Source organism: Hypomesus nipponensis, chromosome 19 (genome assembly GCF_054491055.1).
Source record: "Hypomesus nipponensis isolate SF chromosome 19, ASM5449105v1, whole genome shotgun sequence".
Lineage (NCBI taxonomy): Eukaryota > Metazoa > Chordata > Actinopteri > Osmeriformes > Osmeridae > Hypomesus > Hypomesus nipponensis.
Window position 1 is genome coordinate 16,374,327 of NC_140379.1, and position 19,904 is coordinate 16,394,230.

A 19,904-nucleotide genomic window follows, 5' to 3' on the forward strand; every position below is an offset into this window, starting at 1 on the left:
GGATGTGAAGACAAACCCCAAGGTCTAACAGAGTTGTGTACTGTCAGCCCTTCCACAAAATGAGGTTCAGTGAAAAGAACATACTGCTACAGATGCAGCCCTACACACACACACACCCACACCCCCACACCCCCACACACACACACACAACTCTCCACTGACAGGAAGGCTGTGGAAGAGACACGAGAGGCACATCCCTATCACCTAAGAACAACACATTCAAGTAGGAGAACCCCCTTCAGCTATCCAGGCTGATCCAAACCCGACGTCAGCTCCGATACAGCCACCAGATTCAGGTAGGAACTGGTTTAGGAAGAGCGCTCCACTATCATAACCCTAACCCCCACGAAACAGAGATGTCTGGGTGGGGGGGGGGGTGGGACGACAGAGAAGCCGAGCAGTGAACCGCCAGATACAGAGACTCCTAAAGCCCCACCTAATCAAGACTAATCACCCGGCATTCATGAGCGCGATGACTGCATATGGGTGGCCCTGTCCCACCACCCCTCCGTCACTCACTGGGTCATCAGGGACGTCTGACAGGAGGGGGGAGACAAGGAAACTAACTGGGTTAGGATTACGGGGGTCGCAGGGAGTTGGGACAGCCGCGGGACGCCAAACAGCGGCGGCCAGAGGAGCCGGTCTGGGACCACGGGGAGCGTTGCGTAACTGTCCGAGGAACAGGCGCTCCACAGGGAGTGGCAGGCCCCAGACAGAGGAGGGCGGGAAAAAGGGAAGAGCTGAAACCTGGAGTCGAGAGGCCGCGTTCGCTTGACACCTCGCGGAGTCCTTTGCAAACGGCGTGATGACGTCTCAGGGGTGGAGAGCACACACGGGCACACCGAGTCGTCAACGGTTCGGTCTGTGATTCACAACTCAACATCTCGAAGTGGGGGTAACAAATTAGTTGAGAATGTTGAGACATTAACTTCATGAATTCAAATAAGAATGTGTCGTGTTTTTTTGGGGGGGGGGGCGGAGGAAAGAAGTGAACAGGCACATTAGGCCACTTAGAACTAACAAAGAGTGAAATGATTTACTTACAATTATTATTAAGGACCATTCATAAAAGTTTCTCTGACAAATCATGTATGCACAAGTGTCATTCACTGATGGGTGAACTGAACTGCACTGGAACTGAACAACGAATCGGATGTAGACGGAAACACGGTCGTGTGTGCGGCTGCATCTGATGGCCAGCGCTGGGAGGGGAACTTCATTTTTGCCACACTAAGAACCCTTCAAAGTGAACTCCATCACCACATCTTCTAGAATGTCTTTGTTTTGTCTTCTGGCCCACGGTTCTGGAACAATTCATACACGTGACAAATTCCTAATCGTAAAAACGTGCCATGCAAGAAAACATCACAAAAACAAAACAATTAGGACTCGAGAAAAAGAGGTACAATAAATTGGTACCAAAGAGCGGCCCCCTGTAGATTCTTGGAAATAGACCGACAGTGAGTATGAGTAAGTGTGTGTGTGTGTGTGTGTAAGAGAGTGTCACCCACCTGGAGGTTGACCTCTGCCTCATAGAAGGTAAGGCAGGAGCAGTAGTGTCGATCGGACTCGATGTCCGTCAGCACCACAGTGAAGAAGCTCGGGGGCTTCCTCTCCCTGGACATCCTCCATCCTCCTGGCTGGCAAAACTGCACACACACACACACACACACACACACGTACGTTATAACTCAAGTGACAGGATTAGAATACATAACAATAATCAAAACAACTCGACTATACCGCTATATACAGTCCAGGCCTTCATTGTTAGTAAGACCACAAACTGTTGTTCCTGAAAGGATTTAGACCCCCCCTCCCCCCCCCTCACTAAAATAAACCGCCTCTCTCTCAAGCGGACCCACAGGGGACGATGTGTACCCTTCAGAACAGGAAGACCACCCCCCTGGACTGCCAGGGCCGACACACTGTACGAGGGACAGCCTGTGGTGTTTTCACACTACTAACTGGAAGCCGGGTGCAGGGCTGTTGTGTATCGAGAGCTGATCAGAGTCCGAGCCGTTCAGAGAGTCACTTCTGGTCACTCCTCGCACTCGCTGGTGATGTGCTGACGCCATTCGGAAGGCAGGCATGAAAAGGATGTCCTGTTTTAATAGGACTCCCGGTCATCAGTGAGTGGAAAATGACACCCTGGTTCGCTTTCCTCGCTGCTCAGGTGCTAGGCGTTCAACAACACACAGCTTCACCCTCGTAGTAGTTTTCCGAGCATGCATTGGGAAAAGTGGCGCTTTTCTCCCACAACCGAGTTTCACAATGAAAAATAGCACGAGATTAAGATCTTAGAGACAGTTGGTGAAGCATTAAATAATAGATAACATCGGAAATAACATGACGAGAGAGGGATTACGTTTGATAACATAAGAATCGGCATGACGAATGTAGTCTAATTTCTGAGGTTGATGTTTAGGCTAGCTTCGGAGATTCAAGCAGGAAACCACTCTGGCTATCGTATAAGAAAACAAGATAATAAAGAGCGATTATCTGAAACTCTCCAGCCATGCATACATAATGAACCACAGTCCAACAGCATACTTGGGATGGGACTCAGTGAGGGCTTGTGTTGTTTTAACGGTGACACATACTGATACTGGAGCTGAGGTCTTTCTGTCAAATGAATACTGTCTAACTGGTTTTCCCAGCAGATACAACAAGAGAGAGGACAGTCGGAAAAGAGGGATGGAGGAAACGCGTGAAGAGAGTAACACAGAAAGGGAGAAGGGTTAAAAGTTGTGGGGGAAAGGTGTGGAGGGGGGGGGGGGGGTGAAGAGGGATTTACAAACAGAAAGGGAGACAAGATGGGAAGGATTCGCAGAGTAGCACGCAGGAAGCCGGCAGCAGAGAGGCAAGTGAGACTGAGTTTCCCCTAAGTTTACAGCTTTAGCTTGTTTAATAAAAGAGCAAGCTATACACCTGTTTTATAGGAAAGGTCACCTTAAATGACTTATTTGTGATCTTGCGACATATACAAAAAATAAAATAAAAGACAAAATGTACTTGTTTACTTTAGTTTACAAAATGTACTTGACCTTCCAGGGGGAGGGGGCGGGGGGTGCCTATGGGGGGGCGGGGCGCCCCCCTAATATAATGGTAGGGGAAACACTGTGAGAGAGGTTGAGTGTTTGTGCTGACCCTAACCCGGAGACATTGTTTAGACTGCAGCTCAGGACCCCTGGTCAGCTGAACACCGGACAGATGGAGGGATGGAGGAAAAGGAGGGATGGAGGAAAAGGAGGGAGGAAAGAGAAGAGAGGGATATTGGCTGGATCAAGCGAGAGGCTTGATCCAGGATGCCACCATCCTCCTGCAGACACAATAGACGGCAGGATATCTGCTAAACCTGCATTGTGGGGAGGTGCGTGCGTGTGTGTGAGTGAGTGAGTGTCGGTATGTGTTTGGCCCAGGCAAGAACAAACGCAGACAATTGTGATGAAGCAAATTCAAACTATTCAAACTATGCCATTCATCATTGTTGGAAAGGACATCAACACTTATCAGACAGCACACCTTGATGGAGGAAGATGTGACACTGGGGAGGGGGGGGGGGGGGGTTATACAAATAAAACTGTACTGTGTGTGTGTGTGTGTGTGTACACATGTGTGTGGTGCATGTATGTTCACAAATGTGTGTGTAGTGCATGTTTGTGCATGTGTGTGAGAGCACATGTGTGTGTGTAGCCGTGTGTGAAAGAGGGCTCGGGGACGAGGGCCTTAGTTCGCTTGTCCGATATTAACGGCAGTTCTCCGAGGGGCCGTTATGTTCACACTAGCCCGGAGGTCTGGAGAGGGGCTCTCCGGTCCTGGAGAACACTCAGACCTGCTCCAGCCAGGCCACAGCCTACACCTCCCAGAGTGCACGTGCCTGAACCATAGCTCAAAACATCCAGCCAGACGACCAGCACTCACATGCTCCTCTGAGTGACTGGAGGACAAGTATGTTTTGACAGGTTTTCCCTACCTCTGTAAATATTAGTTTAGGCTCAGTGGGGAGTCTGTGGAAGGGGGAGAATTACTGCTGGCCAGACTGAGCCGAGGCTCCTGAGGACACCTGCGAACGACTGCACTGGGGCGTCACTCAGCGAGGGAAGTGATGAGAGAGAGAGAGCGGGGGGGTGGGGGGTGGAGGACGAGAGAGGAGAGAGGAAAAGAGAGAGGTGAAGAGAGGGAAGTGAAAGGCTGAGCATCTGTCAAGCTGCTGCTGGGAGGAAACCAGCTGATGTCTCATTCCTCGCTGTCACTCACTCCAGAGGACAGCCCTGCTCTGTCACCTGCTGGGACCTGTCAGTCTGAGAGAGAGAGAGAGAGAGACAGAGAGAGAGAGAGACATAGAGAGAGAGAGAGAGAGAGAGAGAGAGAGAGAGAGAGATAGTGAGGGACAGAGACAGAGAGACAGAGACAGAGACAGAGACAGAGACAGAGACAGAGAGAGAGAGAGAGAGAGACAGTGAGAGACAGAGAAAGAGAGAGAAAGAGACAGATACAGTCTTCCTTTGAGTGTCTTTTTTCTTTCTCCATTTCCCTTCTCTTTCAGAAAGAACGAGAGACAGAAAGATGGAGCGAGAGCCAGGTAAAGTGGGTGAGAGAGAACGGGAAATGGAGAGAGAGAGAGAGAGAGAGAGAGAGAGAGAGAGAGAGAGAGAACAAGACAGAGAACAAGACAGAGAAAAAGTGAGAATCAAAGAGAGAGAGTGCGTGAGACGGACAGAGAACGTGAGAGTGACAGGGAGAGGAGGGGAGAGACCGGCCGACGGTGGGAGTGGTCTGAACACCTCCAGATCGCTGCTCCAGCACACAGCTGTGATGGACACGCCAAATCCAGTACTGGCACCCAGTAAAACCAGGAGCATGGCTCTGCGCGCACACACACACACAGTGTGGAGGCTTGCACACCCACACGTCCAGGGACATGCAGCGCACAAACGCACAGCAAACAGCTGAGTCATATTAAAGAGAGTGGGAGATCAGTTCCTGGTCTTAATATAGACCCCAGTCAAGTGACAATGGAACTCCGGGATAGGCTCGCATGGGGTGTCATTGGCTGAAGGGGATCTGGGACCTTTGTCCTTTTAAAAGATTGTTGCCCCGTCACCGAGCCAAGGGCATCACGCAGCACAGCCCCCCCCCCCCCCGACTGGAGACACGTGATACGCACACTGACCCATCAGGAATCACCACACTCAGGACGCGCTGCGGACCGCAGGGTGTGCGAGGCGCTGCGCTTCTGGCGGCGTGAAATGCGAAGGCCACATATAGAACACCCCGGCCCCGCCCGCAGCTCTCCACGGGTTCAAGCGTCACGTGCCCGGCTCGTGGGCTACCCCCCCCCCCCCCCCCCCCCGTGCCCGTCTCGCCGCGGGCTCCGCAGCCCAAATGACACAGCGAAGCAAACGGACGCTTTCAAGGCACTGAGAGAGACGCGTCCCTTCAGCGTGTCCTCTCTGAGGCCGTGAATGGGCAGCTCCTCCCGGCTGAGCGTCAACACACATGATGCAAGACTGGAACGGAAAGCAAGTCTGGAGATGCACACGTCGATGGGAAAACACTTTCCCAACTTCCCCCGGCCGGAATGTACAGAACGCTCCGAAAACGTTGCCTCAACAGATATTGCCTCAATTGTTTGCGCAGCGGATACTATTTGAAAGCCTATTAGAAAGCATATTAACCCGGCGATGAATGTAATTGAAGGGGACACGAATTGTGTTATTCCGGAGTCCTAAACAAGACACACAGCTCTGCCTACTCTGTGAGAGGACAACACAGCCAGGACCACCATGGCAACATGGTGACACAAAGCAAAGTGACTACTCAGCCACTGTGTCAGGGCAGAGACGGCAACAGATGTGCCTTGTGATCTCTCTCTCTCTCTCTCCCTCTCCCTCTCTCTCTCTCTCTCTCTCTCTCCCTCTCCCTCTCTCTCCCTCTCTCTCTCCCTCTCTCTCCCTCTCTCTCCCTCTCTCTCCCTCTCCCTCTCTCTCTCCCTCCCTCTCTCTCTCCCTCTCTCTCTCCCTCTCTCTCTCCCTCTCTCTCCCTCTCTCTACCTCTCTCTACCTCTCTCTACCTCTCTCCCTCTTTCCCCCCTTCACACACACACACACCTCCTGTAGCCAATTTCATCTCAGCCTCCTCCACTCTGTTCAGGAAGACAAGACAATGACCTGAAGGAAAGCAGAGTGTGAGGTGTTGTGAGGTGGGGTGGGGTGGGGGGTCGGGGGGCTAGGGGCTGGAAGGGCTAAGGAGGTCACTGGCAGGCTGCCTGGCCAGGTCTGCTGCCTTATCAGGTCTGGAGGATGACCGGCAGTCTCTGCTCAGCCCCCAGGAGGGGGAAGGCTATTTTCGTTCTCGGACGCCAGGCCACAATCTCCTCGCCAAATGGTAGGAAGTCTTAAGCTGCACTGATGGAACCTCTATTCATACTGTAGGACATCAGGAGGAAACACAGAAGACAGGACACACACACACGCACACAGCACTCAAGGTCAGTCAACCCACAGCTTGGGAAACTGAAACCTTGTCTTGATAGAAAACGGCATCATGAGTTAGACAGGGCTGGCTGAGGAGAGGCAGAACTGGTCTCCCATGCCTCTGGCTTGGTTTCCCACTGTCACCAACCCTCTCTGCTTCCTGGTTGCCCTGTTATACAACCCCTCACACATGGTTCATCTTAGAGATGGGTATTTTTAGCTTGTCATAAAGGATTGTGTAATTCAGCTGACACTGACATTTAAATGGAGGGAGATTCTCCAGCTGAAACTGCAAATCAAAGACTAACGCCACAAAATGAAATGTAAGAAATGAAAAAAGGGGTGGAGGAGGAGAGCCAATAAGTAATGTGTTGTTTGCAGGCATAATGTGTCAATTACTCCAGAAATACGAACAGGAACGTGTAGTTTATGGCGACAGCTCAGCAATGTTTTTCACATCCACTTTCCCAGGGGAAGATTTCGCCACTTGGGGGCAAATATTTGAGTCTAATTTTAAAACACAAAATAAATTAAAAACAGACATCTGGTGCTCCACATGCAAATGGTTCAAGGAAGAAAAGTAGAAACGCATGGACAAAGACGAAAATAAGAGAATGGTCTTTAGAGAAAAAGACATTCCTTTCCCTAACCAATCTAGTGTCACTTCCACTGCAACTCTCCAAAGCCTGGGGACCATCACATTACCCTTACCAGCCTCACACACCCAGCCAACCTCACACACCCAGCCAGCCTCACACACCCAGCCAGCCTCACACACCCAGCCTCACACACCCATCCCCACACACCCATCCTCACACACCCAGCCTCACACACCCAGCCAGCCTCACACACCCACCCAGCCTCACACACCCAGCCAGCCTCACACACCCAGCCAGCCTCACCCACCCAGCCAGCCTCACACACCCACCCAGCCTCACACACTTAGCCTCACACACTCAGCCAGCCTCACACACCCAGCCTCACCCAGCCAGCCTCACCCAGCCAGCCTCACACACCCAGCCTCACCCAGCCAGCCTCACACACCCAGCCTCACCCAGCCAGCCTCACCCAGCCAGCCTCACCCAGCCAGCCTCACACACCCAGCCTCACACACTCTCTCTCCCCTCCAGGGGCTCTTCAAACTGGAGGGCTACATCATGGAGAATGGACACACTCTTGACTGGGCTATAGTTTAGTCACAAATGAGTTAAAGAACAAAAAACTATGTAAGGTCCTGGAAGTGGAAGTTCAGAGAAATTGTTTGTTGAAATCTTTGTTCTGAGTTCAGGGAAGGATGCTTCTGTAGTAAAGAAATCCCCTTCACTGACAGTAGGTGGACTTTCCTGAAGCACTTTCGAAGCCAAGTTGTAGCATAGCCAGTAGATTTCCAGCATTTACACACACACACACACACACACACACACACACACACACACACACACGTTACGTCCAGTTGGCCTCACTTATCTCTCTGAAGTGTTCAGGGTCCAACCTGGAGGTGGTCAACAGAGAATGAAAATCATGAACAGAAAGACACAACCTCACGTCACCACCCAACCAGAAGCCGCCAAACTCGCTTTATGTCCCCTTAAAGTACACCTCTGTTCTGTCCTGTAAAGACCAGTGTCGTCGTAAACCCCGAGGGAAGGACAGGAAAACAGTGACACATCAGCCTGGTGGTTCTGTAAACACAACCACAATAACAACAACAACAACAACGTCAAGACGCCAGTGTTCTTTAGTGGCGTGGGGAGGGAGGGTAAACACCTTTGTCCTGGCCTGTTTACCAGCACAATGCTGCTGTGTGTCAGCCCCGGGGATCCCAAACCCAGAGATGGCCCCTGATAAAAACCCTGCAGCTCCAACAGGTGCTTCCTGCTCGCCTCCCGAGACCAACGGACCAATCAGGAGCCCTCTCTGGCCACACCAAACAACGAGGCCTTTACTTTGCCTCTGTTTACTGTTCTTCTCTCTCCCTCCCTCCCCCTCCCTCTCTCTCTCCCTCTCTCCCCCCTCTCTCTCTCCCCCTCTCTCTCTCTCTCTCCCCCTCCCTCTCTCCCTCTCTCCCTCTCCCCCCCCCCCCCCCTCTCTCTCTCTCTCTCTCTCTCTGTGTCTCACCTGTGAAAACAAGCCGAGAGGCCTCTGGCTTCACTGAGCTGTACAGTAAACTGACTCCCATGTCCGTCTCCCTTAGGAAGTGGCACTGTTGCCCGTGGTACGCCCACCCCTTTACCCAGCCAGGAAGAAGAAAGTGAATGTGTCTGTGTGTGATATGTGTGTTTTATGTGGGCAAGTGTTTTTCCAGTGGCACTCTTTCCCCCCCGCTCCCACCCACCCCCCCCAACACAATGGCTGTGGATTAGCCGGGGGGGGGGGGGGGGGGGGGTCGCTGGCCTTTGACCTTGAGCAGCTGCCTGCCACAAAGAAAGAGAGAAGAGGACCCTTGAGAGCGCCAGCCAAGCACACAATAAACATCACCTCGCAACGGAGCTTGCAGTAGGGGTAACATGAGGTAGGCAGTAGAGAGTGAAACCAGTGTTACCCCCCCCCCCACCAGGATACAGACAGGCAGAGGTGTAGGTCAAGACGGTGTCAGGGTGGCAGACGGACATCCTGCAACTCCGAAAGGAATCCGAGCTATGTCCACGTCGGCTGGGTCGCCACATTCTCACTGCTCTCCCCTGGCTGTGGCCCTGGCCAGTAGGGAGGGGAGGAGAGAGGACAGGAGAGGAGGAGGGGGTGAAGAGGCTGAGAGGATTCAGAGCTGAGCTCCTCTGGGTCTCAGAACATGGCTGGATCCTCTACTGGCTTCAGTCCACAGGCTTGTCTTGTTCTCCTTGAGAGGATCGGGAATAAAGCCTCTCCACTCACCCCAAGCGGGGAATAACAGTACAGTGTATTGGTTTTTTCTTTTCTTCTTTCTCCCCCCCTCTACTTCTACTTGTCAGGACCAAAATAAAACATTCGACTTGAATGACACGCTGTATTTCAAGACAAACATGAAAGTGGGATTGAATTCTCAGTTGAGCTCCGTGTTATCCTGTGTATTCCTATTTCCTGGTGAGCTCATGGTGGATAGTCCTGCCTGTCTGTCTCTCTCCAGCCCAGAGACAGGGCTGCTTCCTGGGGTGTTTTGTTTCTCTGGCACGCCGAACGTTGATTACTCATGTGTAGATCTTCCTGACAAACACATGATTCTCTTCTCCCTGTACTGGAAGGCATCCTGGTATCTGGAATGCACTGTTTTGCTTAGTTTTTACTGCCTTTTTACAAACACCGCAGGAACGACGTGCAGTGCGACATGTCAACTTTGGTCACTGCGGTGCAGCACTGGCTGCTAATGCAAGCCCTACTTAGGAGCTCTGTCCAGGGGAGCTTATTGGACCACAACACTGCTGGCCTGACCCTGCTGTTCAAAACCTGCTCAAACAAACCTAGTCCGGTCTTCGGCCACTCGACCCAAGACATAAAACATTTTAACGAGCGACTTCAAAGAAGGACCCTAAACCCTGGTTGGTCTAGATCCGACAGCTATCCCCCCAAGCAGTGACATCATCATCCTGCTACCTTTCCCCGCTTCCCGTCCTTCACCAACAACTCAGGATTTGTCAGAATCTTCCCGGAAGTACGTGCCACAAGTACGTGGGGGGGGGGGGAGACGACAGAGTTCATGAAGTCAGAATTCCAGACAAGAGAAATGATACAAACGTTTACAATATGGTCACGTCAGGTCACATTCCTGCACATGAGGAAGTAGGGCCCCGAGCAGGAATCTTTTGTTTCATACATGTACACAAATCTGTCAAAACAAGAGAGACAAGAGGACATTTTTTTCATAGGGACTGGGGAGAGACTTCAAAGACTCTAACTATCTATATAACTGTCTGATTATAACTATCTGTCTATAACTCCATAGCAGTAACCAGATTAATTCCGCTCATATTGTACACTCTGTACAGTATACTCGGAAACACGGAATGAAGAATGTACATCTGAATTCATTAAAGCCAAGACAACAGGGTTAGTTGGGTGAGTTACTGTGAGGACAACAGTCATACTCAAAGAGCCACGTTGTGTGTACGTGTTGCAAGCTTCAAACACACACATGAAAGCGACACAGACACTTACGTTGCTGACAGTGGATGTTAAAAACATGGCTTCTGTCTCAACGTGCAAAGAATGTTTGCTGCAAACAGCCGACAAGGTAGTCAAGAGGAAAACGTCCTTAGGATTGAATGATGTCCTCACATCAGGCAACCAGAACGCCAACTGTCCGTTGTGTAGAGTGAGATTTCGTGGAAGAAGTGGACCGTTAAAAGCTGTGACCTGATACGAGAGACCACTGATACTTTGGGTCATTAAAAAAAGGGACAAGCTTATAAAAGCCAAATATGAGCAGATGACACTGCAGGCTCGCATCAGAAGACAGCCACAGAAATGGTAGAGTATCTCATGATGACTTTGAAGACCAGATAACTTGTGTAGTTCAGCACGAGCTAGCTACCATGAGCCAAATTGTTCTCAAGGGTTAGGGGGTCCATATTAATAACCCTGAGGAAATCGCAGCTGATCAAACTGGCCCAAAAGGTCACTGGTCCTGTATCCAATAAGGAACATTTGAAATGTGTTATTTATTAAATGTGTTATTTATTAAATGTTCTGGTGTTTAGACGAACATAACCTTGCATTCCTGAATTGACGAGTTTGTTAGAATTGCGAGGCTAAGTTGACTTAGTAAAAGCAACACATCGCACAGATCAAGGCTGTTTCGACAGTGGGTCTTATTGCACAGCCTGATAAGAAACAAATGCTGAGTAGTGGCTAACGAACGGGGAGGGGGGGGGGGGGTAAAATTGCATTTCCCATTTTTCAAAATGAAATCTGCGTACAGATGTGTAGCGGTGCGTGCACCGACTCACGACATCAGTTCATGGCTCCCATCACCTGACCAAACATGACGCACATATTTCACCCTCTTTATCAGTGAGGGAGAACAGCGGAGCGGGAGACAGACGTGGCCGTGCTGTCCGCCACGCAAGGGGTTTGACGCCCGTCCAACTTATATAAATCACAAGACACAGCTGCTCGAGCCCGAACAAAAACACCACGTTGCGATCGGACCAGATCTGAGGCCGGTCAACAGCAGGGAGACAGTCGGCTAGTTAGAGGAGACGCCGAGTGTACCGCCGACCTTGTTGGATTTCTGGAGAAACGACGGAGCTCGAAACATGCGTCCTATAAACTCGGGCCCATACCTCCGGGGTACATATCCGAGTCCCTGACAGACATGCAGGCAGGCCAGCAAAGCAGCTGACCTGAGCAGTATGCAAGACATGCTGCTGGCTGAGATGTACTGCCCTGACTGGGTGGCTGACTGGTATGCTGGCTGGCGCAGAGAGGTAGAAAGGGAGCCCACGTCGCATCCCGTCTGAGGAGCCAGGACAGCACAAGCTTTGTGTTGTCCTGCAGCCTCTCGCCCACAGCCCAGGCCCAGCACACCCAGTCACGAGCTGACCTTTCGCCTGGATCTCAGATCCGGCATTCCCCTCCTCACAAGTCAGGTACATGGCTCCCGGTCACACTCTTCTGAACACAGGGAGGAGAGGTGAGGGCTGTCTTAAGGACATGAAAACAAAGTCAAACATAGACCCGTTTCCATTATTTCAATTGATGCATTTGTCAGCTGAAACCTCTTTCAAGGCTACGTGGTGGCATGGGACTCGAACCCACAATGCAACGCCCACCCCCTGTGCAGCAGAGTAGCATGGATAAGTATTTACTTGGACTGAGCGACGTTCAAACTCGTAACATGGGTGGAACACGGGAGTACTGCCTCGTTGCGGTGAGCCACCCATTTCTAAAAGGGGTCCAAAGCCAAGTGCTGGAGCTGTTAGGAGGCCTGAGTCAGCAGGTCCTTTGGTGATCTACCACCTGCTACACTCAGAGCAGCTCGTGGCTGGAAGCCACGCAGACCTGACAGACACAGCCAGTGTCCTTGACCAAAACATCTTAGACACTGATCCTCCTTTCGTTCAGCTGGAACACATCCACAGAGCTGACTGTTGACCAGGACTGGCACAAGTTCAACAAAGTTCAACCGGGGGGAAAAGCCACCAGCATCAAGGTGACTGAGGTGACGAGTAAGACCACTGTGTCATGGTCTCACCTGATGTCCCAGGTTGAACCTTACGGGATACCTGTAGGTCAAAGTTGAGCTGTGAGCTCAGCCACACATCCACCAGGGGGTGTGGTCAAGCACAAGGATGCCTGTCACAGACGTCTAGTAGGTAGGCTGGTGCTTCAGGGATTTGATCTTTGGCATGCCACCTTGCCGGCGTCTACATTCTGCTACGTTAGACAGAGCAGACAGAGCAGACAGAACAGACAGAGCAGACAGAGCAGACAGAACAGACAGAACAGACAGAGCAGACAGAGCAGACTGAACAGACAGAGCAGACTGAACAGACTGAACAGACTGAACAGACAGAGCAGACTGAACAGACTGAACAGACAGAGCAGACTGAACAGACTGAACAGACTGAACAGACTGAACAGACTGAACAGACAGAGCAGACTGAACAGACTGAACAGACTGAACAGACAGAGCAGACAGAACAGACAGAACAGACAGAACAGACAGAACAGACAGAGCAGACAGAGCAGACAGAGCAGACAGCAGACTGAACAGACTGAACAGACTGAACAGACAGAGCAGACAGAACAGACAGAGCGACGGTGGTGATCCTTTAAAGACCTGACTCATCATGCCATGATCCTACCCTCTCTGGGACGACACACATTCAATTGATGCCGTCGTCGTCCAGCGCTTCAACCGAACGTTTGGGAGCATTAAAATACCCCTTCAATCAGGGAGGGGGCGCGCTACAATAAAGTCATCAGGAATCCAGAGAGGATGAAACCTCCACACACGGTACTGTATGGTAAACGGATGCACAGGGTCGTTTCTTCATAAAATGTCTAACTATAACTTAGCAGAGGTACCGTAACAATTAATAACACATTGGAAATGCAACAAGATGTGGACGTTGTATGGTTCACTCGGAGCTTTCCACAAATTGTCGGTGTAATTAAAAGAGCAAACTCAGCAATTCAGCCATAAACATAAAAGGCATTCCAATAGTTCTCTGGCATGATGCGTGGCACATGTTTCATTTCCTAACCCCATCTTTCTAGTAGTAAATTCAAATAACGACGAGATGGAGGCAGTGGAAGTGTCTGATTCCAACACAAATAGAAAACACACTCGCGATAACCATCGCAACACACTGAAATTATTTGAACACATGGATTTTGTTTTCCCCAGATCCCAGGGCAGATCCATAGGGGCCTCGAGGGGGTGAAAACCAGACACTCGTCTGTTAGGTTTTCCGATTGGCCGTAATCCTCCTTGTTGGGACGGATAGAGTGAAGTTTCTAAACTTGGATTTACGCCTGTTTGAACAGCCAGAGCACACAACATCAGCTATACTTGACTTTGACTGGAAAGAAAACAGTTTGACAGTTTAGTTTCACTCTCAAAGCTCAGACTAAATCTCTGGATTGATACATGTAGTTGTCCATGTTGCAGCTTGACCATGACTGTGTAAATGCATGTGGCACCCAGGCCTAATCCACCATTTAGCGAAAGTGAACGTTGAAGTCCAAATGGATGCAATACACTGTACAAATTGCTCGAGAGACAAGGGAAATGATGTGAGGAATGCTGGCCTCTTTCTTGGAAATTCAATTCCCCTGAAACATGCATCTTATATGATTCGCCTAAAGCGGGGAGTGCGAGTTGTAATTATATGCTCACCGAGGCATGTGTGGAACCTGTTCCTGAGCCCTAGGCTACACGGTTTCCCTGAACCTCCCAACTTTGGCTCTTTGACTTATTAGTGGAAACTAGTTCCCGTATGGAATCCACACCCTGAAAATCATACAAACAACAGAAAAGGGATCAGTTCTTAGGGCTCCTGTACTCAGCTGACAGCTTGCACATTTGTTCCCCCTCCCCACACACAACATACAGCTCCAAACTGTGGGCTAGCGCAACTCTCAGTGCTGCAGCGCTGCAGAGGAGCGCTGCGGAGGAGCGCTGCCACTGAAGATGAGAGCAGGGTCGTATACTAGTCACTTGCCCCGGCCTCGATTAGAACCACATTTTCTTCGCTCGCGTTGTAAACGCTTTTTCTGGGTGCATTCTTCATCTGTGGCTATTTAGTTTGCTGGGGGCCTGTTATGACCACAGAATGCTATTCGTGCACAGCCCGCATGCTTTTTCTTCTGTGTACAGATGTAGTCCCTAGCGCACGCGAATGACTCATTTTTTCTTTTTCTTTCACGGCGTGGAGGAAATCTGCAAAGAATAACGGTTTACATTCCAGCCAAAATGGAGCTACAATGTTAATTGTTTGGTGGGGTATGTTAAACACTCTGGCATCTCAATTAAAACATCAAAAGGTGGCTGTCCGACCATAGTGTGTCACACCACACATCTGACCCCCTGTAGCGCTGGTCCTCTCTGCATTCTTTTCCGGGCACTCATCGCTTCTCTTTAGTCACTTTTATGACCGAAATGAACCATGACGTGCATGCCATTTCCATCATCTAACACCCCTTTATTCCCTCAATCTCATTTTTGAGAAAATTAAACAAAGCACTTAAAATAATCCCAAACTAGCTTTAGTCACCCCCCCCCCCCCCCCCCATGACTCCCTAGTCATCTTTCAATCACTTTTGATTGCTTTTGTAGAATGTGGAGCACATGCTCCTGGGGGTGCGAGTTCCTCTGGGTTTCAGGGCCACGCTGATCCAGACTGGAGCAGCTCTGGGGGTTCTCTTCACGCCCAGAGGCATCCCAAACGCCAAGACACCACAAATCAACAGAGAGGACCGCTGCAGGGGTGGACGACGACAAACAAACACACAGCGATGATACAAGGGCCCCGGGGGGGTGCTCACTCCGTTTGGCTGAACTGAAAGGCGCTGGGGCTATATTTAACCAGGCTGCACATGTGGAAGGGGATGTTTGAGGGATGATGCTGTGGGGACATTGTCACGGTCTATCCCTCCTCAGAGACAAGGGAGAGGAGATGGCTCTGCACTCTGACACATGACTCGCTCCTCCCTGCTCCATAACTCTCTTCACAACTTGGCCACCAGCAGACACACGCACGCACGCACGCACACACACAGGAAGAGCAGCCCAGAGCACTGTCCACCCCTCATTCCGGCCCCCTGTGCAACGAGTCTGGGCTTCACAACAGGCCGTCTACTGCCTTCATTAAACATGGATGCCCTGAGGGGTGGAATTTGCTGGCTTGTAATGTCGCTTACGGGGCTGGAAATGCTTTTCTCCCAAAAAAAATCAAAAAAATACGGTGGTAAAGTGATGGCATTAAATGTGATTACAAAACAGACTAAAACTAGAAACACAGTTAGCTCTTTGCATAGCTTAATGTGTCTGATTTGTAATAAACTTAACTCATAGTGACTTCACAATAAATAATTACATCATATTTAATGGGCAAAATGAATCAGATGAAAAAGCAAATAACTGACATTGTTAACATTCTATGTTCCTTCCTGTCCCTGCATTGTCATCTTCATTCTGGGATTTGTTGACGTGAAAATGAACGAGTGGTTTATTTCCTAAACAAATGAGCGAGTCATTGTAGTGACTGTCTCCAGTTGGAGTGTTCTATTTGCCTCAGACACCAGTGTATACTACAGCCAAACAAACACAGGCCTGTATAGTATATCCAAGCATAAACAGTGATTTACTGCTGCTGTGTTATTCACTGAAAGCCTAAAAAACAAAATATCCACAGCAAAATAAATTCCAAACATTTCAAGGGATCTAATCTCATATGTGGTCGTTGAGTAACTAAGTAACTGTAGAGTGGCGGACATCTCCACTGGCGCTACCAAAGGGAAAATGGATGATCTTTCAGTGGATCTCTGGGCCTTTTTCCAACAGAGGAAAGAGAACATCTCCATAAACACTTCCAGAGGCTCCCTCTCCCATCTCTTTTCCCTTCATCCATTGCAGAGCCGATACGTGACCCAAATGATGCAACAGGTTCCCTGCCCGCTGTCTGCTCCACCTGACAGGCCCGTAGTTCATGTCACACTCTGCTTTATTCTCTTCTGGTCTGGTCTACATCACAGGGCCTCCTGAAAGGTGCTGGGCGATCCACAGAGCGCTACGGTAGAAGAACCTCCTGCTGGTGATGCATGCCTGTAGTCCAACGTGCAGTCCGGACCCAGACTGTCTAGCTGTGGACAGGAGGCCGGCCCCGGAACCACAGTGCTAGCAGCCCGAGATGCGGCGCCCGAGCCATAGATCTGACCACGTCTATCATTCTTTCATCCAAGGTCAGGAACGCTCCACGGCTTAGCCAGGAATCCACCTGACCCACGTGCGTCAAACATCGCCTTTGATTTGTGTTCAGAGGAAAAACATCGGGCTATACAAAGAATGAAGAGGCAACTTTTTATTTATGCAACAGTTCAGAGTTATACCTTCGACCAAGACTGAAAAAATGTACACTGTTTGGCCCTACCTCAAACAGTTCAAATTGTTAGCAGTCTCGACAGATAACTAATTAACACCTTGATTTGGTACAGCAGTTGGCTGTGAGTCACGTTCCAGAGATAGGCAGATGGGTACAAAAGTTATCAAACAAATGTTCTGAGTCAGATGGGTACACAAGTTATCAAATAAATGTTCAGAGTCTAAATCGGCTTTGGTTAGTACAGCCAGCACCTTTAGGCATGATTAGTCATTTCATTAAGGCAGGTAATATGGTGATTGTCTGTCAGAGGAATTTTGCCAGTAAGCTCAATTTCCAGCCCTGATGTCAAGGCTAGCCCAGGAGAGAAATGCAGACTGACATTCTGTAATCCAATTCACAAACGGGCAACATGTTGTTCTGTAAAGGTTGAGGTCTAAATGTACCATGAAATCCATAGTGGGCTGTTGAAAAGAGAGGAATGGAACTTGACCCTATAAAGTAACCGAGGAAGGAAAAAAAGGAAATCCATCTGACCATAAAAGGCAGAATACTTTAGTCTGTACGGGGGGGCGGTGATGGAGGAAGAATGCAAACAACCACTTAAATGCTGCACTGAGGGCATTCTAATAAAATAAAAACTGCTGATTTAGCTTGTTCTTAATTGATCGAGTAATGCCTGGAATCTGTCAAAACATCCAGAGTGTGTGTAGAGCACTGGCATTCTGGAAGAGCCTCTCTCTTTTCTGACTCTCCTCCGAAACCCAGCCTCCTTTAGAATGAGCATTCACGCTAGCAAATAAACAAACAAGCAGGCGGGCTCCACTGGCCGGAGCAGGCCGGCAGGAACCACTGAGAAGCTGGGAAAGGTTGAGTGTTTGTCCTGCTACCGTTACCCTAGAGATTTACAACCAGTTCTCCCCAGATAGATATAAATATTTGATAGTGAGCAAGCGTTATGATCGTAACAACCCCTAAACAATCAATGACCTCCCCCCCCCACACACACACACACACACACATACGCACACCCCCTGATAGGAGAAGGGTGAGACAGGAAGGAGGATGAGGAGAGAGAGAGATAGGGACAGTGAGAGAGATAGGGAAAGTGAGAGAGAGAGACGTGAGAGAGAGAGAGATGTGAGAGAGAGAGAGAGAGAGAGAGAGACGCAGGATGGATGGAGAGACCCAGCAGAGAGGGACAGATAAGAGAGGCTAGACTGGAGGAAAGGAGAAAGAGGGGCAAGGAATTTCCCAATTAGCGGTGAAGGAAGGGGTTGACATAAACTCTTAAATAAACAATCATTATGCATTTTGTTGACACAAAACATTCCAGTACTGTATCTGCAATGCAAACTACAAATGAAAAACATGCGCACTGGTAAAATGGGGAGCCTCTCAGTTAGTGGCGTTCTAACTGTCTTCAAGCAACATGACCACTGAAGATTCTACGGAGCGTCTTTTACTGTCCTCTGATACCAGTGCCACTCACAAACAACGGTAAAACTGTACAACCTGTGCAAATGACACATTAACTCCAGAACGTTCCAGAAGAGTTGCCAGGGCTCTCACTGTGAGCCCTCTATACTAACAACATAATGGGTCAGAATGCACGTTGCCGACACCATGGAAACTGGTGGAAACACTGCCGACAACAGGAACGCTAGGTGGGCCTCAGAGTCACAACAGGAAATGATGCAACCCTCCATACATTTCTGCTCCGTCAGGAGACAGACTTGTGTACATTAGGTTGAAATCCGGTCCATATGTTTGAACCATGGTGACAGGTCAAAAACAGCTTGAGCCTGCAGTGTTGGGCGGCGAGATCAGATATCATTCACCCTCTAGTTCTACAGATTGAAACCCCGCCTATGTACCAAGCAGGGGGAGAGCATGAGCAGGTCTGTTCCATGAGCAGCATTGACACTGGTTGAAGGGACCCGTCACAGCATGCTGGTACTCACCATCTCCACCCCCTGAGGGAAGGCTGTGCCCTCCCAGTCCTTCTTGGGGAAGCGCTGGATGATCTTTCCACATCCTTCTCCTGAACCTTCAAACAGACAAACAAAAGGCCATCGGTTATGAGGACAATTTGAAACATGGGAACGGACATTGAAGCCGGCACATGTTCGACGACTGGTTCTCCTAGACAAAACTCTGAGGAAACTCTGATCGGCACCTACATCTTTAGGCTACTTTAGATGTTTCATGACTAGTGAATGATGCACACACCAAACTACTGTGGCTACAGTATGGTCTCCTAAGCTTTAGTAAAAAACTAATTCTGCTCCAAGTCATCCAGAGAAAAACACAAAGAAAAAGGAGAATTCAAGTTTGGGATGGGGGGCATGTGAGGACACACAAATCACTCTGATGCATGATCACATTTCCAGACTTCCTAATTCCTAACTTCCTCGTCTCATGGTTTTTTTCTACAGGGCCTCAGTCTCAGTGAATCTACTGATGTTTCCGTCCTTCCACTCGTTTCGTGGTTTCACCTTTGCCACAAACTTACTAGCTCCATGAAGATATGGGCCACAGCAGGGCCATAACTGTTAGAACGTGCATCCTGTAGGGCTCCCACAATAGTGTGTACCGTATGTGCCTAATGTTTGTGTGTCGTGTCCACATAGCTCGTCCTCGCGTCGAATGAAATGGCACCCCATGAACTACTGGATGTGAAACACCTCATTCATTCATTGTTAGAAACAAAATAACTATATGTGAATTGAGGAACGCAGTGGTACGCAAACAATAGCATGACATAAAACCACAATGCAGCCCTGTCATCATTTAAACTGGCTCAATCCACGACAGATTGGCCTTCAAGGACCGAGGCACGAGGCGTGTAAATGAGTTAACTGACAGTGAAATTGCACTAAAATGTGATATTGCCATCGACACAAGA

At 49.6% G+C, this 19,904-nt stretch overlaps 1 protein-coding gene across 4 annotated transcripts in view; it reads right to left on the reverse strand.

The window, feature by feature from the left end:
* sbf2 (SET binding factor 2) overlaps positions 1–19,904 on the reverse strand; it is a 78,821-nt gene that overhangs the window by 50,471 nt on the left and 8,446 nt on the right. For all 4 annotated transcript variants that reach the window (XM_084682399.1, XM_084682397.1, XM_084682396.1 and 1 more), the window contains 2 exons: positions 18,961–19,046; positions 1,512–1,649 (listed from right to left, as the gene is read on the reverse strand). In XM_084682399.1, coding sequence (XP_084538525.1) covers positions 1,512–1,649; positions 18,961–19,046 — 224 coding nt within the window. The remainder of the gene's footprint in view (positions 1–1,511; positions 1,650–18,960; positions 19,047–19,904) is intronic.